This window comes from Pecten maximus, chromosome 18, assembly GCF_902652985.1.
Source record: "Pecten maximus chromosome 18, xPecMax1.1, whole genome shotgun sequence".
Lineage (NCBI taxonomy): Eukaryota > Metazoa > Mollusca > Bivalvia > Pectinida > Pectinidae > Pecten > Pecten maximus.
Genome location: NC_047032.1, coordinates 23,222,756 through 23,249,177, shown reverse-complemented (window position 1 = coordinate 23,249,177; position 26,422 = coordinate 23,222,756). Strand labels below are relative to the sequence as shown.

The 26,422-nt window shown below is 35.6% G+C and overlaps 1 protein-coding gene across 5 annotated transcripts in view; it reads right to left on the bottom strand.

Annotated features, from left to right (window-relative positions):
- LOC117316530 (potassium channel subfamily T member 2-like) overlaps positions 1 to 26,204 on the bottom strand; it is a 70,779-nt gene extending 44,575 nt beyond the window's left edge. For 3 of the 5 annotated variants that reach the window (XR_004529871.1, XM_033871161.1, XM_033871164.1), the window contains exons 1-3: positions 25,633 to 26,204; positions 6,153 to 6,262; positions 1,653 to 1,751 (exon numbers count right to left, since the gene is read on the bottom strand). Coding sequence is in view for 4 of the 5 variants with exons in the window: in XM_033871161.1 (XP_033727052.1) it covers positions 1,653 to 1,735 (83 nt within the window). In the remaining variant the exon portion in view is untranslated. Of the gene's footprint in view, positions 1 to 1,652; positions 1,752 to 6,152; positions 6,263 to 17,154; positions 17,231 to 25,632 lie in introns of those variants that run through there. The other 2 variants (XM_033871163.1, XM_033871162.1) reach the window with 2 other exon arrangements.
- Between the last annotated feature and the right edge of the window lie 218 nt (positions 26,205 to 26,422).

Below are 26,422 nucleotides of genomic sequence, written 5' to 3'. Positions count from 1 at the left end.
ACATATGGCACGATATTATAATCATCAGGCGCTGTGACCTTGAAAAAGGTCCAAACTGACAGATTATGATAGCTTGACCGTTGGTCTTTTGGTCATCGAGAAGTCGTCGCTTATAAATTTCGATATATTTCACTCCTTTGAACTTGTATTTCATTACTATTTCGATCCTGTGAACTGAAACGTAGAATAGATTCAAACAAACTTGAAATGGCAATGTTGACGAAAACACTCAAAAATACAACAAAATTTAAATCCATTTGATTTGCCTTAACCATAAAAGTTGGAAGAGTTAAAGTATACCACTCATATATCAGAACGGTGTTAAAGTATGTTTCTTATGGTTGAAAGCAATAAATAGACCATAAAACACCACTCAATAACTTCCTTATAGCAAGGAAACTATCAATAACGTCAAAAAGTTGATCTCCCTGAGGAATGTTTTGAGAAGGGACCACTTGACAAAATTTGATTCTTCTTTAAAATATTTCCTACATTCAAATGTTTTACCGACAAAATCTTGCAAATTTATGCAGTTTGAGTGCACCAAAAAGTTGACTGTTGACTGTAGAATGTGTTCAGATTTCGCTAACAAATTGTATTCAAATTTGAATTAAAACTTTTGTGTGTCTGTCGAAACAAACTTTTATTTTTTTCCGAACATATGAGTGTCATGAAGCACATTCAAATTTAACTTTACAATGGTATAACTTTAAATAATATGTGTGTCTGCTTCGCTTTCGGTATAGTTCCTGAACACTTTGCCTCATATTGCAGACAAACCTTCTGAGATTTTATTGCCGGAAAATACGGTGCAGCAATGCAGTTCGTAAGTCATTCAAATTTAGCCAAGGGGAACGAGATAATTGGTATCTATTCCAATTTGATCTTAAACATACTTTACTGGGATCATATCCGCTGAGAGGGCAGGCCATAGTTGAATGTCTTCACAATTATGGCACAATGAGGTCGGGAATCGTCATCCATGAACAGAGAGTGGCTAGCAACCGGGTTGCTATCGAAATAAAAGACAATGCTGTCTCTAGAGACAGGGGTATATCTGACCATTAAAGGTACCATCGAGAAAATACATGTCCAACGTTTAGTCATCAAAAGGCGGTCATTTACTGACAAACCTCTTAATGCCATTGTGCCTATACTATTTCGGTCGTATGCAGCGTTCTGACGACGCCAAGCACGCAATCTACTGCCATCATGATGCAATAATCACTTTTGATCAATTGATGCGTCGCCAGTTCCTGAAAGTTCCAGGTCGTCGGTTCTCAGGCACCTTGCTCGTTTATGTCTCAGCACCAATGTCGGACGTTTGATTGAAACTGTACCTTTTATTACGGCGCTATTTAGCTATCGCTTTATTGTTCTGACAATTTCTTATTCACGGAACCTCGATATGCGATATTGCCAATATGTTCACAGTCGTAATTCGGACAGCAACAAAATATCATCTAACAAGATACCTAACTGAAAAAATAAGATTCAGGCATTGTCGATTTTTTTCCTTACAATTAGTTATTGAATAATACTACTTTGATTCGTGTTGGTATATTTACAGACTAATCTGCCCTGTTTGAGATATATCTATTTATCTGAACCTTCTTTCCCAACTGGTATTGCCAACCGGAAGTTTAACTTACTGAAGCCATTCCTCTTCTCCGTCACTTCCGGTTTCCTCGACAAAGTCCAAATCGATGCCGTCGCAAACTGTCTCGTACACCATCGCTAAAAGAAAATCACTGTGAAAAAGATAAACAATAATTAACAAAAATAAATACAGATGTTTGTTGTAATGACTGTACATATGCCGTAATTTGCTAAATAGGAAGTTACTAATTAGGCGGAAATCATTAATTATGTACGAAATATACAGAAAATCAGAAACAATTGCCCAGTTTATTTAAGAAATACAGAGAAAATCAAACTACTAACCAGTTTATATAAGAAATATAGAGAAAATCAGAAAAAGAAATATAGAGAAAATCAGAAATTATTACCCAGTTATTGGATTATCAGAAACTATTAACCAGTTTATTTAAGAAATACTTAGAAAATAAGAGATTTCAGATATACAGAAAGTCAGAAACCATTATCCAGTTTAGGAAATATATAGAAAATAAAAAACGTTAATCAGTTAATTTAAGAAATTTACAGAAAATCAGAAAACATCAACCAGTTTATTTAATAAATATAGAGAAAATCAGAAACCAACAACCAGTTTATTTAAGAAATATAAAGAAATCAGAAACAATCAATCAGTTCATTTAAGAAATATAGAGAAAATAAGAAAATATAAAGTAATGACTTCCAAAAACTCGTCTGGCTTACAGCTTATAAACCTGAAGATAAGACTGAATAGGCTTAGTTACATTAAATCATCACAATTATAAGTTATGTTTTGAATAGCTAAAAATTCTACGAAAATCCCAAGGAAATCACAATTAGTTATTTTCATCAAAATTATGTTCCCCTCTAAAAGTTCTATCACATCTTAGCGGTAATTTTTATGATGACACTGCTGTAATTGCTTACAGGGATTACACAACAATATTAAAAATAGCTACAGGAAACACATTTAATAACGTTGTGGAGTTCGGCAAGGCTCTCTTATTTTGGTCATATTGTTTTCATATCAATCTTATCTTACAGTAAGTTGAGCGGACATAACACAGAACTCGTCCTATATATTATCAACATACAAATACATATTAAATTACAATTATTTATCTGTATCCGTTAAAGTATAAATGGGCGAAAACGAAATCATAACAGACTGATGACTATGGGTAACACTATATGTCCCCGATCATGAACTAATTGGCGATTAAATTTATACATCTCAAGTAATAGAGACAACATTGAACTGACAAAATCAAAAATAGTCGCCTGTCAGCCATTTTCTTTTCCGGGTCGGACTAGAATCTGAAATTGGCACAACTAAGGACCAATGACAACCATTATACGATGTTAGAGAAATACGGACGGACTAAAATTAATAAAAAATTTTAACCAAAATCATCATGCTATACAAAGGACTCTTAGAACAATGGATGACATTACACCTATGTTTGAAACGTGTGTATAGTGTACACATATATTAAAACATCGTATTAATTCAAGACATACATCAAAGACGTCAATACTAGCTGTATGCCATACAAGTCACATGGATACTTAAGGCTCGCATGAATATAAATTGGCTTTTTATTATCAAGGCCTACATTTGATGACATCACTCCATAATCTGAAAGGCTACAGTCTTAACTAACTTGATGACGACAAACATGGAAATCATTGGATAAAAGGTGTTTATCATGAAGACCAATCAAGAACGAATTGTTTTAGAGCAAGTGACAACAAATACATTGCTTGTGGATGTCATAGAGTGCTGCATTATAAACAGACTTAACATTACTGTAAATCACCTATATTTCACGTAGAATTCACTTTCGTGCTAATATGCGAGGGGAGATAACTGCAAATTCAAACCCTTCGCCTTTATTTGTAGGAAAATAACACCGATATAGTTGTCTTATCGAGACCATGACTCTAATAGCTCATCATTCGCGAGTTTAAAGTCATTTCTAAAACAGAGTTCGCGAAATCATGTATTCGGTACATATGTAATATCTCGAGAAGTTCGCGAAATAAAGTATTCGCAAAGTGATTTATAGTATCATAATACCATTAAACGATCGCTAGAAGTAATAAAATATGCTCCACTTAAAATATCATATCTTCCGTTATAAAAGAACTTGACCGAGAAAATCATTTCGGTCACATCACTGTTATTTCAAGTGGACTGATATATCATACAAAATTCTTATGTTATCACAGTGACTATTTCATTTGTTAAATAGGTCATATTTTGGAACACAAAGGGCGCTATAGTCTTGCGAGTGTTAATTTTGAACTCAAATGCCTATTTGTAAACGTTGCAGTAAAGAGGCTATCAATAGCATATCAAGCTATCGTATTTTGATTTTATGACTATTTTGAAACCAGTCCATTGTTACGTGTTTTCACTACAAATTATCATTTTAGGTCAAGAATTACTATCCGCTTGCATTGAGATATAAATGACACGGACCTATATTATAGTTTTAGACACAAATTGTATGAAAAATTAATGTATTATGAACAGTTTTGTCAAGGTCATTTCTTGGTTCATAGGCACTCATCTGATTAAAACGGTAAGGGATCCTCAGAATATCTCTTCATATTAAATATTAAAACAGAACTGTCACAAGGAAAGCTGACTCTTACTCTCTCCCAAATCCAGCCTGACTCTCTGTCCAAAACTCTGTCTAATGTATACAAACAGTGAGGAAATAGAAGACTAAATCAGTAAGCAAAGTTGTACAACTTCAGTGTACACGTATGCAGAGTTCACACAAATTACGTGAAGTATGGATGGAAACTATTGGAAGACTTGTCCGGACTTAATGCTGCCTAAGAAAACAAGTAAATTGGCATAACTGCCACAGGAGGATCAAATAAAAGTCTGTAGTGTGTATAGGACGACAGCGTTCGAACAGTTTCGAAGGGTTTGGATGAAAACTGTAGGAGGATATGTTTGGTTTGGTCTAAAATCATAACTTCTACCTCCACAGAGCTTATAAACATAGTGATGAATACTGTAAAGTGGAACTCTCCGGACAAGATTCGTTTATGAATGTAAAAAGTATTTACAATGGTATTTGGGGTGTCCCAGCGGTTCACAAATATACGCAGCCGACGTAATTCTTTTCCTGTTAAAACAGCGGTTCCTTCTACACGGATACAAAGAAAATAGGAAATTGCAGGATTATCAGGGATTACTTTTTGGAATTATTCAAAGTAATGTGACATGGAAAAAAATAGTACAACAAGTATCATGACAGAAGAGAAGGGTCATTCGTTGTTGCTGAATTGGAGACTAAAATAGAGAAGACCAAGATACTACATAGAGACAACGGGGAATCTACCTTGAGTTGACAAGTATAAAACTAGTAATAGTGTTTTCATCAGATACATAGACGCTACAGTAAAAGTGACTAGTAGTAGTGTATCAGCACTATTAGTACATATTGTGTAGTGTTGATTCTATGATCGCATGTGTTGTGTTGCTTGAGGCGACCATCAACTACGACATAAATGGTTGGAAATAGACACTGAGTGACATTGAGTCATTTAAACGCTTTGTAGCGTCCACAGATCATTAGTGTTAAGAAGCATATTTTAGATGTTGATTGTTGTTAAAGTGACAAAGAGTTACATAGGAAAATATCAGCAAGATATTGCCCCGAGCAGAACAGACGAATCTCGTTTCTACATAAACTGTGTACACACTTCTTGTAGATAGGAACAAACTATAACACCAACAAGTTTCATAATGCCGGACTGTGAGAGATTTTATATACCATATTTCTTTGTATATAAAATCTCTCTGCGAGTTCTGAAGATAAAGCATTAATTTCAATCATGAATAAACTATATACGCAGAAAATATCAGGTAAATAGTCACATTTTGTCAGAGAAAAAAAATGTACCAGATGTATTTACAAAACAATTTCCTATTTCACAAGGTTGAATTTTCTACCAAATTAGTCAAAAAAATTTTCGGAACGTAGATTATGATAACAGCAATTGAAATTTAGGTATTGATTTAAACTTTAAAAACATGTGCCTTTAACTCTTAATCAATAGGTTAGAAAGATGGCATGTCAATGTTTAGACCGAAGAGATTGGTTTTTGTTAGTTAATTAAATTTGCAAAATATTAAGAATGCAGACATATTATACAACAGTATATATTTTGCCACGTTAAAATATAATTATTTCCAATGGAATTAGGACAGAACAAAATAATATTCCATTCTTAAATAAAGAATATTATAAATGCAAACTCAATGATATACAACATCATTAACAGCTGGTTCCTACTTTCCCGGCTCGTTAGTAATCCTCGGATCCATAGTATGGTAATTCAGGTTGAAAAAGCATAATTCTTGCGTAATTAAGGTGTCTGACGGTGTTTTATAACTTGATAAAACAGTTTTGACGATAAACAATGCATACAAATGTTTGTGAAGGATACTAATTGGTTACCACAGAAATGCTTCCTTCAATTAACATATTTTAAGTATTAAAATAATTTACCTCTATATTATCCTCTCGTGAACCAACTACAAGTTCATGTGTTATTAGTCTCGTGTCGACAGCAGTTCTTCTTAGTTTATGCATGTATTCTTCCACCTCCGGGCAGATTCCTGTGAAAACAGCGTTAGATAGCCTTTAAGATATTATGTAAAATATGTTCACTTTTCCACCACGACACTTTCAGTATGTAAAGTTTGCTGTGTTAAGGTTAATACTATTTCCGGCAATAGGTCTGGTGTCACAATACCTGCGACACCCAATGACTCCGTCAGCGGTTTTATCACGTGACACGCTTCACTGAACACGAGGCAATATCTGACATCAAAGGGTTACATAAACAATGTATCTAGTGTACTTACGTAGATAAGTATTTGTTTAATTAGCCAAGATAACATGTTAAACGTGTCTATAGAGTTTGGAAAAAAATTGTCCTATTTTTCTTATCGTATTTATTTTGCTAAAATATGTATGATGTTTAATTATCTATGGAAATAACGTCTTAACATCTTGGTACCATCGAGTTTTAAAGAATCAAAAAACTGCTCTACATCTCGGACTTGGGAAATATTCTGTTACATATGTATACGAATTATATCAGCATCAAAATTACATATTTTACTGTATAGTTTGAACTTCTTTTTATCTTTTGAATTGAAAGTGAATTAAATTCAATTGCAGTCGGAAAAATTGTATTCATTTCTGCCTCTATATTTGGTAGCGGCTTTCTGAGTTAAAAGTTTTGTGTTAAATTTGTTTGGGTGAATCAGAGACAAATCTTTACCGTATGATAATTTGCCTGTCTTGTTTTGTTTTTTGACAAGCATTGTTTTCGCTGTCGCTCGTTAAACATGAAGAATATTGGAAACTTCTAAGCTATGAGTTTCGATATATTTAAATATTCCTTAATTTGATGTGTAGCTTTTACAGTGACTAAAACAGTCTCATCAGTGTTAAGCGGCGGACATTAATCTCCAGGAGGCAGATCAATTATAATCTTTTCTACCACAATACCCTGTGTTATTCAACTCTCAGGCCATCAGTTAATCATTACAGCTGTTGATTAACAATCTGTTTATACCACACGTGGTATAAACTCTGTACGCATTTTGATTGGCTGACACGCTGAACTTTGACCCAAGCTGCACTTGTTATTGACGTCATCAATAATCTAATGACGTCACATCACCGGGTCCCGGACGTCACCGGTACACTTTATTTGCATACGCGAAATAATACTTGGCCACATTTCCCTTTGATTCAAGCCGATATTATTGTGGTAGAAACAGGTCACACGACTCGAAATTGTTGGATATGGAATTTATTTCACACTCGTAAGTTATTTTTTAAAAGTTGCAAAAAACACTCGCTAAAGCTCGTGTCTTTTGTAACTTTTAAAAAAGAACTTACTCGTGTGAAATAAATTCCATATCCAACAACCACTCGTTGTATAACCTCTATTTATATCTCTAACAAATTAATAAATCATGTGCCATTTTCTCAGAAAGGACAAATCAATGCAGAATGAACTTATCTACATCAACAATATTGTTGATACATGTATGCAATACAATATTACATATCAAATGAATTAATTACGAAATGTATCGTAACATAAACTGTAGAACGTAATACTGATATCGAGTTTTAAAGACACCTAATCAATAATTCATTTGCATGTGAAAGTCATTTGCATTCCTGGAGTAATATGGAAAATATATTCACACACATTTATTCATAAATACCGCAACATAATAACAAATACGTCATCTTTATACCGGATTTCATTGTAATAAGACAAGGGATCTTTTTGTCCACCATTGCATGGTACAGTATTGTAATAAGACAAGGGATATTGGTGGCCACCATTGAATGATACATTATTGTAATAAGACAATAGATATTGGTGCCCACCATTGAATGATATAGTATTGTAATAAGACAAAGGATATTGGTGCCCACCACTGAATGGTACATTATTGTAATAAGACAATAGATGTTGGTGCCCACCATTGAATGATACAGTATTGTAATAAGACAATATATATTGGTGCCCACCATTGAATGATACAGTATTGTAATAAGACAATAGATATCGGTGCCCACCATTGAATGATACATTATTGTAATAAGACAATATATATTGGTGCCCACCATTGAATGATACAGTATTGTAATAAGACAATAGATATTGGTGCCCACCATTGAATGATACAGTATTGTAATAAGAAAAGGGATCTTGGTGCCCACCATTGAATGATACAGTATTGTCATAAGACAAGGGATCTTGGTGCCCACCATTGAATGATACATTATTGTAATAAGACAATAGATATTGGTGCCCACCATTGAATGGTACAGTATTGTCATTAGACAAGGGATCTTGGTGCCCACCATTGAATGATACATTATTGTAATAAGACAAGGGATCTTGGTGCCCACCATTGAATGGTACAGTATTGTCATAAGACAAGGGATCTTGGTGTCCACCATTGAATGATACATTATTGTAATAAGACAAAGGATATTGGTGTCCACAAGTGAATGGTACATTATTGTAATAAGACAATAGATATTGGTGCCCACCATTGAATGATACATTATTGTAATAAGACAAGGGATATTGGTGTCCACCATTGAATGATACATTATTGTAATAAGACAAAGGATATTGGTGTCCACCAGTGAATGGTACATTATTGTAATAAGACAAAGGATATTGGTGTCCACCAGTGAATGGTACATTATTGTAATAAGACAATAGATATTGGTGCCCACCATTGAATGATATAGTATTGTAATAAGACAAGGGATCTTGGTGCCCACCATTGAATGGTGTACAGTATTGTAATAAGACAATAGATATTGGTGTCCACCATTGAATGATACATTATTGTAATAAGACAATAGATCTTGGTGTCCACCATTGCATGGTACATTATTGCAATAAGACAAGGGATATTGGTGCCCACCATTGAATGATACATTATTGTAATAAAACAAAGGATATTGGTGCCCACCAGTGAATGGTACATTATTGTAATAAGACAATTGATGTTGGTGCCCACCATTAAATGGTACAGTATTGTAATTAATAAGACAATAGATATTGGTGTCCAGCATTGAATGGTACATTATTGTAATAAGACAATAGATATTGGTGTCCACCATTGAATGGTACATTATTGTAATAAGACAATAGATCTTGGTGCCCACCATTGAATGATACATTATTGTAATAAGACAAGTGATCTTGGTGCCCACCATTGATTGATACATTATTTTAATAAGACAAGGGATCTTGGTGTCCACCATTGAATGATACATTATTGTAATAAGACAAGTGATCTTGGTGCCCACCATTGAATGGTGTACATTATTGTAATAAGACAATAGATATTGGTGTCCACCATTGAATGATACATTATTGTAATAAGACAATAGATATTGGTGCCCACCATTGAATGGTACAGTCTGGTAATAAGACAAGGGATCTTGGTGCCCACCACTTAATGGTACAGTATTGTAATAAGACAAAGGATATTGGTGCCCACCACTTAATGGTACAGTATTGTAATAAGACAATAGATATTGGTGCCCACCATTGAATGGTACATTATTGTAATAAGACAAGTGATATTGGTGCCCACCACTTAATGGTACAGTATTGTAATAAGACAAGGGATATTGGTGCCCACCACTGAATGGTACAGTATTGTAATAAGACAATAGATATTGGTGTCCACCATTGAATGATACATTATTGTAATAAGACAATAGATATTGGTGCCCACCATTGAATGGTACAGTATGGTAATAAGACAAGGGATCTTGGTGTCCACCATTGAATGGTACAGTATTGTAATAAGACAATAGATATTGGTGCCCACCATTGAATGGTACAGTATTGTAATAAGACAAGGGATATTGGTGTCCACCATTGAATGATACATTATTGTAATAAGACAAAGGATATTGGTGTCCACCAGTGAATGGTACATTATTGTAATAAGACAATAGATATTGGTGCCCACCACTGAATGGTACATTATTGTAATAAGACAAGGGATCTTGGTGTCCACCATTGAATGATACATTATTGTAATAAGACAATAGATATTGGTGCCCACCACTTAATGGTACAGTATTGTAATAAGACAATAGATATTGGTGCCCACCACTGAATGGTACAATATTGTAATAAGACAAGGGATCTTGGTGTCCACCATTGAATGATACATTATTGCAATAAGACAAGGGATCTTGGTGCCCACCATTGAATGGTACATTATTGCAATAAGACAAAGGATATTGGTGCCCACCATTGAATGGTACATTATTGTAATAAGACAATTGATGTTGGTGCCCACCATTGAATGATACAGTATTGTAATAAGACAATAGATATTGGTGCCCACCATTGAATGGTACAGTATGGTAATAAGACAAGGGATCTTGGTGTCCACCATTGAATGGTACAGTATTGTAATAAGACAAGGGATATTGGTGCCCACCATTGAATGGTACAGTATTGTAATAAGACAAGGGATATTGGTGCCCACCACTTAATGGTACAGTATTGTAATAAGACAAGTGATATTGGTGCCCACCACTTAATGGTACAGTATTGTAATAAGACAATAGATATTGGTGCCCACCATTGAATGGTACATTATTGTAATAAGACGAGGGATATTGGTGCCCACCATTTAATGGTGTACAGTATTGTAATAAGACAATAGATATTGGTGCCCAACACTTAATGGTACAGTATTGTAATAAGACAAGGGAGCTTGGTGTCCACCATTGAATGGTACAGTATTGTAATAAGACAAGGGATCTTGGTGTCCACCATTGAATGGTACAATATTGTAATAAGACAATAGATATTGGTGCCCACCATTGAATGATACATTATTGTAATAAGACAAGGGATCTTGGTGCCCACCATTGAATGGTACAGTATTGTAATAAGACAAGGGATCTTGGTGCCCACCACTGAATGGTACAGTATGGTAATAAGACAAGGGATCTTGGTGCCCACCATTGAATGGTACAGTATTGTAATAAGACAAGGGATCTTGGTGCCCACCATTGAATGGTACAGTATGGTAATAAGACAAGGGATCTTGGTGCCCACCATTGAATGGTACAGTATTGTAATAAGACAAGGGATCTTGGTGCCCACCATTGAATGGTACAGTATTGTAATAAGACAAGGGATCTTGGTGCCCACCATTGAATGGTACAGTATGGTAATAAGACAAGGGATCTTGGTGCCCACCATTGAATGGTACAGTATTGTAATAAGACAAGGGATCTTGGTGCCCACCATTGAATGGTACAGTATGGTAATAAGACAAGGGATCTTGGTGCCCACCATTGAATGGTACAGTATGGTAATAAGACAAGGGATCTTGGTGCCCACCATTGAATGGTTCAGTATGGTAATAAGACAAGGGATCTTGGTGCCCACCATTGAATGGTACAGTATTGTAATAAGACAAGGGATCTTGGTGCCCACCATTGAATGGTACAGTATGGTAATAAGACAAGGGATCTTGGTGTCCACCATTGAATGGTACAGTATGGTAATAAGACAAGGGATCTTGGTGCCCACCATTGAATGGTACAGTATTGTAATAAGACAAGTGATATTGGTGCCCACCACTTAATGGTACAGTATTGTAATAAGACAATAGATATTGGTGCCCACCATTGAAAGGTACATTATTGTAATAAGACAATAGATATTGGTGCCCACCATTGAATGGTACAGTATTGTAATAAGACAATAGATATTGGTGCCCAACACTGAATGGTACAGTATTGTAATAAGACAAGGGATATTTGTTCCCACCATTGAATGGTACAGTATTGTAATAAGACAAGGGATATTGGTTCCCACCATTGAATGTTTTATTGCTTCTATGTAAGACTAGTCTCTTCTATACGTTTCATGCGTTCCTCTTTACCCCTTAATAAGTTAAATAATAAAGAAACCTTTATATGAGCGTTTTAAGAAGAACATTATTAAAAAGAGCGATATTAAATTTCAATAGATTCTGAAAATGGTGAGATAAAATGTCTATGTGTTTGCTATGTAAAAATAATCACAGTACTAATACATTTTGTACTTTACAGTATACAATCCAGTTACATATTACAAAATATGTGTTCAGGGGAAAACATAAAAATAAATTACTGTAATGCATTGAAGCATTGATGTACGCGGATTCTTACAGAAGTTTGCAAACAAAATTTGTTTCATACCCCGATGAAACTAAAAAAATAATTGACATCAACGCTTATAATTAATTTTTGAAAATGATTTTCTAATTTAAAACATGTTTGATGTACAATTTTACTGGTTTTAAATGGGATTCTTTTTCTCAAATCAATACGCAACGTCAATTGTCGTATTGTGACGTCACATTTTTCGCGCCATTCTCGGAATTTCTTTCATAGAAGAATGAAAAGAATTTTTCGACCAATCACATTTGAGTATTTACCATGAAAACAAAGAAACATTAATTATTGAATAATGAATAACTTATTTATAATGTAAATACTTATTATGCTAGTGACGTCTTTTTATGAATTTTAAAAGGAGGGTTTTCCAGCTATTTTAATTTCCCATAGGGAATAATGAAATGTTATCCCTTTGAGGCAGGTGATCGTATCGCTTTGTTTTCTCGAAGATCATGACTTAGGCCACACATTTCACCAAAATCAAATGATAATTCATGTAAAAGATATAATAATTACAAATGTTTTTTTTCTCTTTTTTTGTTTTTTTTATTTCTTCGCAGTATGAACCATTAACTTAAAAATTCATCCATTGAGAACCTTCATATAAAATTCATTATTTTTAAAAACATTTTATACAAAATTTGAACATTTCTGGAAATGTTATATATTTGAAATGCATTCATCAGCCAGTCTATTCAAAATATGATGTATAATTAGCTATTTTTTATATCATAATCACCGAAAAATCTAAACTTTATTTCAGACATCAGTGATATGATGAGTATATAAGACATTCTATGTCATCCCTTGTAATTCAAGTTTACGTTTGGGTACATAGGAAACGAATAGTGGTGATTTTGAGACGTGCATTATCTGTTAATTGTTTTAGCAATTCTTATCAGATTGATGGCATTTGACTTTTTGTTGAATTGCTTGTTTTTAAGAAGAAGAAAAATGTTACTTATCCGTCAAGTAAAATATATTTTCCCCGTCTTATCTTTCTATTATGAACCATGACAACAGCATTACAATAGCGCCTATGGTGTTAACTCAGAAGTAGTTGTGTGAGGTTATACGAGTTTAGTATCAATTTAAAGAAAGCATTATTCGAACAGGCGCCTATAACAAAGGAGACAGCACGTTACAATGGTGACCGATCTAAAAATAGCATAAGCGGATGAGCTACCCAGTGAGAAGGAGGGGCGAAGCAATTGTCATAGCTTATTACAAAGAGGAACGGCGTACATTGAAAAACGGACGACCATCGATAACCTTTCTATTGGTGGCCTTACTGCAGACTAAGGTAATGTCGAGGTAGTGATTATCTGACAGGTAGACTTTAGGGCACGGGTTTACACAGATACATGTAACACAGAACAGTACACTTCTATGGAGTAAATATATAATGTATGTAATTACAATAAACGGGATATGTTTCAAACTCGGGAGATATATGCAGGTGACAAAATGGATTGTTTTACAACAGGTACATATAGTTTTTAGCTCAGTATTCTTCTCTTGGTACTTTTCAAATGCCTCCAAGCATATCTATCTTTTGTTCATATCTTAAGCTCGGTTTATCAATTGTGAGTTGGAATTACTGTGTCGTCTATGCGTCATTCCGTTGATTTTAATGATAACTATCCCTTTTCACAAACAAAGATTTTTTTTATTTTAAGAACTGTTTTATAAGGACTACTTTAGACAGACACTTAAACAGAACTACATATATTACGCGAGCACAACAGTTACGAAGTGATCATCAAACAGTATTATTTATTACATAATGCGTTTGGACTTCCTTATCTATACGCATAAAGTATATTTTGAACTATTGCACGGCTAAAATGACTATTGCACGGTCACGTGCGAACTATTGAACACCTGTGACGTTTCGGAATTTGGTCACGTGTGAACTATTAAACACCTGTGACGTTTTGGAATTTAGTCCTATCACTCAGATGTCAACACTGCCAGACGACAGTCATGGGGACTTCTAGGCATAACGGAAAATCGAGATTTCAGTGATTTAAGTGTGTTTTAGTGACTTTGTATTAAAACAAGTATATCATCGGTATCAGTACAATAGTCCAGAATATTTGACCCTCGGTAATGGTACTCGATCGACGTTCTATTGCACGCGGTCTTCGGCATCGTGCAATAGAACAACGGTCGATTACCAGTACTTCGTGTCAAATATTCTGGACTATTGCACAGACACCCGTGCTATATTTGTATAATATATTACGCTAGTACAACAGTTACGTATTGATCGTAAAGCCGGAGTATGAATCGCTAGCTAGCTCTTTTTGCATAGATACCACGTTCGTTCATGTTCATCTAGATTTAATTTATAATTTCACTGAAAATGATATCATTTACAATACAATATCTAACGGCCACTTAGTTTGTGTATGTTTATCTAAAGAATAAACTTGACGTCAAACGCATTCAAAATCAATTATATTGAAACAAATACTTTACGAGTTTCTTGGTCAAAATGATACTTGTTTCCGTGTACAAGAACGTCGACAAATACAGAAATTTGTAATTCTATCTCAAACTAAATATAAATCGTAACAGGGGCAAAACATGATTAAAGTGTATATTTTTATGTGATTTCGAAGGATAAGTACCACGTCCTCAAAAAGGGAACAAAAATTCATATTAACGACTACAGACGTCTACCTCCATATCGTATTAAGTATACGTATATATTTACCATTGTATAGCACTGCCACTACATAACCCTACCAATTCAGTTGCGAGTTCACCAGCTTATGAACTGCCAACTGAAATTTGAATTTGAAAATTTCAAAAAAAAAATCGCACGACAAATAAAAAATCGCAGATGGTAAATATAAGCATTGAACGGCTTTCAGTGCTTAAATATTTACATTTACACTGCAGCCCCACTATATAACCTTACCAAGCTCACTTGGAAGTTATGAGTCAATAACTTCCAAATCTTTATTATGACGTCATTATTATAGTGACGTCATAATTGTCACGTCGGCGATAACGAAAGATGGCTGTTGAAAAGGCTGTTCCGTCTTTGACGATAATAAGTTGTTCATTCATTGTCAGAGTAAAATTCCTGGATGTAGTCTTTCAAATTCGTTGTCAAATGTAAATATAAGCATTGAACTGCTTTCATTTGGAAGTTATTGGCTGATGAATGCCAACTGGACAAAGGCAAATTCAACATGAAGCGCTAGCGCGCTTCATTAAATTTGCCTTTGTCCAGTTGGCATTTATCAGTCCATAACTTCCAAATGAAAGCAGTTCAATGCTGAAATAAGTGTATTATTTCTAAATAAAATAATGGCGTCGGCCATAACACTTCTACATAGGCTTAATCAACCTGTATCATATACATCTGTATATTCCCATTGTGTTTTGTTCTTTATTCATTTGTAAAAAAAAAAAAAAAAAATTATGATTTACCAGATTATCATAATAGTGTCCATCAAATATTTACACGTTAGTCAAAGAGAAAATAAGAAAAAAAAAGAGAGAAATAAACCTGAGAGATGAAAAAAGTATCAAGAGAGGGCAACTGGCATGGAACGTCAAAGTCCCACTATTTATATGAGAGAAGACCATTTCAACAAGGCCACTTATATAATTACACGATAATGTCTTTCTGTGAGACATTATTTCTCATATGCATTTTTTACTAATAACGTAAGTACTGAAAAATGCCAGGTAGCAAAAACGACGAGATGTCCACTGATACGCATATATTCTATGCTGTTTGAAAAAAAAGAAATACGCGTGAAATGTTATTGACCTTCAAAAAGAGGTCAAGGGCAACTTTAATGCAAAGAAATACTAAGTATAAGCTAACTAGTATTCTTTGTATTTTTGTTAAAGGTTTTTTTTTTTTTTTATATTTTCGTGGAATTCAAAGTGTGTCAAGGTCATATATTTTTGTTATTGTCTGCTAACTTTGTGAAATCAATAGTAATTAAATAAATAGCAGAACCTCTAAGTACATGAAGATGACAGCAATCAGGTAGAATGATCGTTAGGTTACCTAATTAGCCAAAACATGTCTAAAATCTTTACCGTAGTTGTCAGGTACAGTACAATTGAATGTGCATTTTAACAATTATATAATTAATTCATCTCGCAAATTAAGATTTATGAATGAATATCTTCCTAGTTTAGGACACCCACTGTACTTTCTTATTTATTTTTTGGTCAATAAAACTCTTTGAATAGGGGGAGGGGGTGCATTTATATCAATAAAATCTAATATAAGCCTTTATCATGACAAGCAATGGACACATTAGAACAATTCAAAAGCAGGTTTGCGGAAGTATTTTAGGAAAAGCTTCAGTTATTGTTGGTAAGATATATAGCACATATAGATTTTGAAAATCACATACCGTATTTTACCTACCGTATTCCTGACTCGTAATCCATTGACGAAATATGTTCGCACTCTGACGAGTTTTATGGGGGAAATTCTATCTATTTGACGGATTTGCGTAAAAAGCGGCCGTGAACACCATGGTAACTTACAATTCATGATTGTACTAGACTTTGATTTTGGATTTAGTAAGAATACAACTGGTCAAGTAATTAAGGTGAGAGCGAGAAATAACTCACGGAGTGCTTCATCGGAATTGGATAACATTCTAGTGCGTCATACCGAAAAAAAGTGTTTGTCTAAACTGTATTATCGAGGAGGTTTCAAGAGTTTAAAAATGTGAATCAAAGGTAGGGTAAAGTGCACAGCTCTTACCGTGTTCGGATGGTGCTGGTCGACTACTTATGTCACAGTTCTGTCTGGACGAGTATTACGTGCAAACTACTTTTTCTCAGATACACGAGTCAAATATTACACATGTTGTCTAAAAACAATGTGACTGTTTATTCGCTACCTTCAACCAATCAAGATCAAATAAAAAGAACGCGAGTGTAAGTTCTAGATATTTGATTGGTGTAAACTACCGGATTGTTTTTAATTCATTGTATTCCTTTTTCATTGAAACCGACAGGACCCGGATACGAATGCATATATTTTGACAAGACTTACGGCGGGATCGTCATACCTGACAGGGGGAAAGTTGGCATTTTGTGAAGAGACATGGTGATGGTTTAACTTGTTACAATGATCTTGACATTCAGCATGGTAATATAAAATGTAATCTCAGACAAAGCACATTCAACAAGGCAAACACACATTGCATTACGTTTGACTGACACGCCGGAACTTAAAGTGTTTCATTTCGTGACCTCACATTACAATGTCAACAATCAATGTATAACAGCATTTGATCAGCTGATCAACCAAGTGCGGCGTGTGAATATACCCAAGTTTGTTTTGTCAACAAATAAACAAATATCGTCTAGACAAGTTGGTTTGCGTTTGACTTCTGTACTTCTCAAACAAACACTTCCTGCAATATATACATATGTATCAATATAAGGCTTTGGCTAGGCTCGGGCGAAGTTTACTTTAACAGTGAGCTTTGAGGCTCGGGCGAAGTTTACTTTAACAGTGAGCTTTGAGGCTCGGGCGAAGTTTACTTTAACAGTGAGCTTTGAGGCTAGGACTAAGTTTAATAACAGTGATATTTGAGGCTCGGACGAAGTTTACTTTAACAGTGAGCTTTGAGGCTAGGACTAAGTTTAATAACAGTGATCTTTGAGGCTCGGGCGAAGTTTACTTTAAAAGTGAGCTTTGAGGCTCGGACAAAGTTTAATAACAGTGAGCTTTGAGGCTCGGACGAAGTTTACTTTAACAATGATCTTTGAGGCTCGGACGAAGTTTACTTTAACAGTGAGCTTTGAGGCTCGGACGAAGTTTACTTTAACAGTGAGCTTTGAGGCTAGGACTAAGTTTAATAACAGTGATCTTTGAGGCTCGGACGAAGTTTACTTTAACAGTGAGCTTTGAGGCTAGGACTAAGTTTAATAACAGTGATCTTTGAGGCTCGGACGAAGTTTACTTTAAAAGTGAGCTTTGAGGCTCGGACAAAGTTTAATAACAGTGAGCTTTGAGGCTCGGACGAAGTTTACTTTAGCAGTGAGCTTTGAGGCTCGGACGAAGTTTACTTTAGCAGTGATCTTTGAGGCTCGGACAAAGTTTACGTTTACAGTGAACTTTGAGGCTCGGACGAAGTTTACTTTAACAGTGATCTTTCAGGATCGGACGAAGTTTACGTTTACAGTGAACTTTGAGGCTCGGACGAAGTTTACTTTAACAGTGATCTTTCAGGATCGGACGAAGTTTACGTTTACAGTGAACTTTGAGGCTCGGACGAAGTTTACTTTAACAGTGAGCTTTGAGGCTCGGGCGAAGTTTGATAACAGTGATCTTTGAGGCTCGGACGAAGTTTACTTTAACATTGATCTATAAGACATGGATTAATTTTAATAACAGTGATCTTTAAGGCTCAGACTAAGTTTAATAACAGTGATCTTTGAGGCACGGTCTAAGTTTACTTTCGCTAACACGTCTAGGAAAGATTTAAACAGTGATCTTAGTCTTAGTCTTCATAGGGTCCTTCCTTCGCTAACAAATGTAGGTAAGGCCTAAGGGTTGTCGTAGTCATCAAAGGGTCCTCTTTAATTTTACTAAAAAGTCTAGGAATGGTCTCAACAGTTATCTTTAATGCTCGGAGCCAAGAAGATCTTGTGGTACATGACATTAATTGAAATGTTGGCCAGATGATGGTTAAAGTGGCCGGGATATTTCTCTGCTGGAAAAAAAACAATCCCAAAAAAGAACGAGAGAAGACCTTAATTGGTGCCTTTAAACAGTTTGTTTTGACCCTGACACCATTGCATCCGATTGGAGGCCGTGTAATTGTCTGCCTACCGATCTCAATGGTGGAAGGTTAAAAGAATATCGTCAAGTGTGAAGTTATGAGGCTGCTTGTGAATTAACCATACTGTTTTGATGGTTATTCTAAGTTGTATTTAAACTTTTAATGATCTTCTCTAGATAAAAGTTCACGGAGAAGACAAATCTAGCCGGATACAAGAAGAAAAGTGCATAATCATAACCGCCGGTCAGAATGAAAAAAAATATGAACAGGGTTTACAATCGATGGAGAATTCAATTCATACTTCTCATTTGCAGGTTTGTGTAAGGTAAATGTGTTCGTCTTTAAACCCCTTAGTACAGGAAGTAATATAAACACTAGAGTTTTTTTTGTTTTTTTTTAATTCTTTTAGAAATTAACCCCATTAAAATTAATCTTCAGATTTCAAAGGTTGGATCAACATTTGGCCCCAACTTCATTTTTTTTCACAATTTGTAGGACCATGAAAATGAGCTATAACCATATTGTATAAGTTGAGTGAAGGGGTACCCTAACAATATATAGTTAACAACTCACTTATGCGATTATGGATTATTTTCATATGTCTACGTATGGTGGGAAAATGTCTACGTATGGTGGGAAAATGTCTACGTATGGTGGGAAAATGTCTACGTATGGTGGGAAAATGTCTACGTATGGTGGGAAAATATCTACGTATGGTGGGAAAATGTCTACGTATGGTGGGAAAATAACAGAGTTAGAGTGGGGCCTGCCGTAATGTTAAATCTCCATAGGCGTTGACCCCATCTTTACCGATTCCCGATTTTTTCTAAAATTTCCACCATCATCACTGGCTTACGCCTGCATGGCAACGCCTTTTGCTAGACTATATAGTCGGTGTTCTGTCGGCCTTAGTTAGTTACTGGTTTTACCGCCTACATTGCTACATGTAGGTTTCGTCTCTTTGACTATAGTCGGTGTTCTGTCGGCCTTAGTTAGTTACTGGTTTTACCGCCTACATCACTCCACCTATTAATAGTTTCGTCTCACCGACTATAGTCAGTGTTCTGTCGGCCTTAGTTAGTTACTGGTTTATCGCCTACATTGCTAGGTTTCGTCTCTTTGACTATAGTCAGTGTTCTGTCGGCCTTAGTTAGTTACTGGTTTACCACCTACATGACTACGCCCATTGCTAGGTTTCATCATACCGACTATAGTCAGTGTTCTCGGCCTTAGTTAGTTACTGGTTTACCACCTACATTGCTAGGTTTCGTCTCACCGACTACAGTCAGTGTTCTGTCGGCCTTAGTTAGTTACTGGTTTAACGCCTACATCACTCCACCTATTGATAGTTTCGTCTCACCGACTATAGTCAGTGTTCTGTCGGCCTTAGTTAGTTACTGGTTTACCGCCTACATCACTCCACCTATTGCTAGTTTCGTCTCACCGACTATAGTCAGTGTTCTGTCGGCCTTAGTTAGTTACTGGTTTACCACCTACATTGCTAGGTTTCGTCTCTTTCACTATAGTCAGTGTTCTGTCGGCCTTAGTTACTGGTTTATCGCCTACATTGCTAGGTTTCGTCTCTTTGACTATAGTCAGTGTTCTGTCGGCCTAAGTTACTGGTTTATCGCCTACATTGCTAGGTTTCGTCTCTTTGACTGTAGTCAGTGTTCTGTCGGCCTTAGTTACTGGTTTATCGCCTACATTGCTGGGTTTCGTCTCTTTGACTATAGTCAGGTGTTCTGTCGGCTATAGTTACTGGTTTATCGCCTATATTGCTAGGTTTCGTCTCATCGACTATAGTCAGTGTTCTGTCGGCCTTAGTTACTGGTTTATCGCCTACATTGCTGGGTTTCGTCTCTTTGACTATAGTCAGGTGTTCTGTCGGCTATAGTTACTGGTTTATCGCCTATATTGCTAGGTTTCGTCTCATCGACTATAGTCAGTGTTCTGTCGGCCTTAGTTACTGGTTTACCACCTACATTGCTAGGTTTCGTCTCTTTGACTATAGTCAGTGTTCTATCAGCGTCATCAGTTACAAACAGCTTGGATTTTGTTGGGGTCAGGACCAAGTGTCGTGCATCAGTGTGACATTATTTTTAGTGTGTAAACATTCCTACGAGCTGTGATTGTAGAAAACAAATCTTTTACAAATGTATAGCATCTGCCATCAACAAAAGGATCAGCGTTCGACCTTCAACCAGTCACAGGAGTATCATTTACATGTATAACACCAACACGAAATAGAAATAGTTACTACTTAACTTACTTACTACTTCTATAATCTATATTACAGTATATATCAACTTATCAATAATACATTTCTTTGTGCTGAACAAAGGGTCACATTTGATTGGAAAACTTCTTGACGTCGGCTTTTGATGGGAGGTACAACTTAATGAAGAGTGCGGGAACTTTATATGGCTGACATATGATTATTTCGACTTTCGTTAATACACGAAATCAAATGGTGCCGCCGCTGCTAGCCTGGTTAACATTTAGAGAACGTTGTATTATCTGGATTTGATTACCAAAGATCGCGTCTTTTGTGAATCAGAAGACGTTTTTTCTTTCAAAATCTCAATTTTCGTCATTCTTCGTGTACCTTTTCATGCATGAGAAATACAAAGATCGAGAGGTATCTACACATATTACTTATGACTACACACCCAAAGATCGAGAGGTTCATACATATATTACTTATGACTACACACCCAAACATTGGAGAGGTCCATACATATATTACTTATGACTACACACCCAAACATTGGAGAGGTCCATACATATATTACTTATGACTACACACCCAAAGATCGGAGAGGTCCATACATATATTACTTATGACTACACACCCAAAGATCGGGAGGATCCATACATATATTACTTATGACTACACACCAAAGATCGGGAGGTCCATACATATATTACTTATGACTACACACCCAAAGATCGGGAGGTCCATACATATATTACTTATGATTACACACCCAAAGATCGAGAGGTTCATACATATATTACTTATGACTACACACCCAAATATCGGAGAGGTCCATACATATATTACTTATGACTACACACTCAAAGATCGGAGGATCCATACATATATTACTTATGACTACACACCCAAAGATCGGGAGGTCCATACATATATTACTTATGACTACACACCCAAAGATCGGGAGGTCCATACATATATTACTTATGACTACACACACAAAGATCGGGAGGTATATATATATATTACTTATGACTACACACCCAAAGATCGGAGAGGTCCATACATATATTACTTATGACTTCACACCCAAAGATCGGGAGGTCCATACATATATTACTTATGACTACACACTCAGAGATCGGGAGGTATATACATATATTACTTATGACTACACACCCAAAGATCGGGAGGTATATACATATATTACTTATGACTACACACACAAAGATCGGATGATCCATACATATATTACTTATGACTTCACACCCAAAGATCGGGAGGTTCATACATATATTACTTATGACTACAAACCCAAAGATCGGGAGGTCCATACATATATTACTTATGACTACACACCCAAAGATCGGAGAGGTCCATACATATATTACTTATGACTACAAACCCAAACATTGGAGAGGTCCATACATATATTACTTATGACTACACACCCAAAGATCGGGAGGGTCATACATATATTACTTATGACTACACACCCAAAGATCGGGAGGTTCATACATCTATTACTTATGACTACACACACAAAGATCGGGAGGTCCATACATATATTACTTATGACTACACACCCAAAGATCGGAGAGGTTCATACATATATTACTTATGAATGCACACCCAAAGATCGGGAGGTCCATACATATATTACTTATGACTACACACTCAAAGATCGGGAGGTCCATACATATATTACTTATGACTACACACCCAAAGATCGGAGGATCCATACATATATTACTTATGACTACACACCCAAACATTGGAGAGGTCCAAACATATATTACTTATGACTACACACCAAAGATCGGGAGGTCCATACATATATTACTTATGACTACACACCCAAAGATCGGAGAGGTCCATACATATATTACTTATGACTACACACCCAAAGATCGGGAGGTCCATACATATATTACTTATGACTACACACCCAAAGATCGAGAGGTTCATACATATATTACTTATGACTACACACCCAAATATCGGAGAGGTCCATACATATATTACTTATGACTACACACTCAAAGATCGGAGGATCCATACATATATTACTTATGACTACAAACCCAAAGATCGAGAGGTTCATACATATATTACTTATGATTACACACCCAAACATTGGAGAGGTCCATACATATATTACTTATGACTACACACCCAAACATTGGAGAGGTCCATACATATATTACTTATGACTACAAACCCAAAGATCGAGAGGTTCATACATATATTACTTATGACTACACACCCAAACATTGGAGAGGTCCATACATATATTACTTATGACTACACACCCAAACATTGGAGAGGTCCATACATATATTACTTATGACTACACACCCAAAGATCGGGAGGATCCATACATATATTACTTATGACTACACACTCAAACTTTGGAGTTGTTCATACATATATTACTTATGACTACACACCCAAACTTTGGAGATGTTGATACATATACAGTATTACTTATGACTACACACCCAAACTTTGGAGATGTTGATACATATACAGTATTACTTATGACTACACACCCAAACTTTGGAGATGTTGATCATACATATATTACTATGACACACACCCAAACATTGGAGAGGTCCATACATATATTACTTAGGACTACACACCCAAACTTGGAGAGGTCCCAACATATATTACTTATGACTACACACTCAAATTTGGAGATGTTCATTATATATTACTTATGATACACACCCAACATTGGAGAGGTCCCATACATATATACTTATGACTACACACCAAAACATTGGAGAGGTCCATACATATATTACTTATGACTACACACCCTAAGATCGGAGAGGTCCATACATATATTACTTATTGACTACACACCCAAACTTTGGAGATGTTCATACATATATTACTTATGACTACACACTCAAAGGAATATATGCATGGTGTCTTTATGTATTATATTTGTGAGGTTTTTCGGTTGTTTGTTTTTAACACGCTCCGAAATTCCATGATAACCGAAAAATAAATTAAACAATCAAAGTGTTATTACCAAAAGCATGTATCCGTACAATCGAGAGATGTTTAGTTAAAGTCCTGAACAACTAGTTATATAATTGAGTAGTTACCTTGATCAGCTTAAAGAGGCAAAGTCAGTTTAACTGTTAACTATATTAAAGTATCAAGTACGCAAAAGGTTTACAAGTTAATTGAATTATGATGAATTCTGAAAAAAAACATTGTATCGTATTAATATTATAAGCCCCGCTATATAAGATATAAACCGATTCAAAACCATGTACACATACATTTATTAACTATTTTATATACATTGTATATCTAATGTATGTATACAGGTAATTATAATCAACATTCATTCTTATGAATATATTACAACTATATAATTACTACAACAACTTTAATACTTGTCGACACTTTAGAGCTATATATAGCAAGCACTTGACGTTAACATGTGCATAATATCATCAGTATTTAAAACACCGACGGCAAACTCTTATCATATATTATACACATGGTCTGCATGCGAACTTGACCTTTGACCTAGGTGAAATTTGACATGCTCGCCATAGCGTAATGCGACATTAATGAAATGCACATTATCCTGTCAATCATCCTATAACCCACGTGCTAGTAGACGCCAGAGTGTATATATACATGTGGTATATAGTTCTATATTATATTTAGGCGTGTAAAGCTTGTCGTGATCTAACGGATTCGGTTAAAATTCGGCAAAACGGTACTGTAATTCAGACGATTTTACTTTCAAGTGATCATATATTATTATCATTTTGATAATTTTTATATAAACCAGTCTTCATTTTCTTTCCGAGTTAGCTGCAGTCCATGTATATTCGTCTATGTACTGTGTGAAGTGTGTTTAATTTTTTTTACAGAAGTGGAAAAAACACAAATGTCAGTCGTAATTGTGTAAATATACGTCCACCCATGAATACTTAAACATGTTTACTTTGTAAACACAAAATAATATTTATCATACGGACTATCTTTCATTGAAGTTTAACAGATATGCTATGTAATATGCCTAGCAACCCATCAAATTACATGTAAAGGAAAATATTGGCAAATTAATTCAGTAACGTGTTTTAAAAAAGAATGTTATCAACGGTAAGCAATACCCTGCCTACAATCACAGCGACACCTCCTGTGTACAGTCTCGCGCCCAGTGTCGTTTGTTACTAATGAGAAGAATAGATTTTACCTTGAGATGTGACACTTGTTAAACACCTTTGCCGATCGGCAGTCCACGTGTAGGCATCAAGGGTCACTTCGTCCGGTAAAAAATAGCATTCACTGTATCACACAAAAGACTGAAAAATGTAAACATCACCGAAGATCACGTGCTTGATGTCAGTATCCCACATGTGCATGTATCCACGCGACGTACTCTTTTCTTTGTCTTGTATGGCACGTTTCCGCGCGCCATTTGCCGTGTATTCAGAACTAGAGAGCTGGCTTGAAGGGTCACAGTTGGGTAAACGCGGACACAAACACTCGTTACTTTAACCCTCTCTCTCTATGTTTACATTCAACAGTACGTAACACACCGCCTCATCAAACACTACACGTAACTGTTGGTCGTCATCTATTCAGCAGAAGCAATCAGCCGTTAATGATATCTTTTCATTTCGAGTCACATTGACATGCGTTAGGGCATATTTCAAGCCATTTTAGACATCCATGGTGGTGGACTTTCTGTACCCCTCGTAAATCATCAAGATAGCCCCTGTCGTGTGGTCCAGAACACGTGTAACGCGTCTCCCATGTATGCCGACTGTAAATGGCCTAGTTGTGTACCACACACTTTTGGTCTAAGTGGGGAAAGTTTCAAATGTCACTCTTCCGCAACCTCTGAAATTTATTGCCTGGTATTTGATATGTATGTGTACATAGCTATGGCCCACTTCAATTTAACAAACAGTACAAATTATAAATGTCATGTCTTTCTTTCCCCCTCACGACGGAGTATCAAATATATTATAATTATGTTT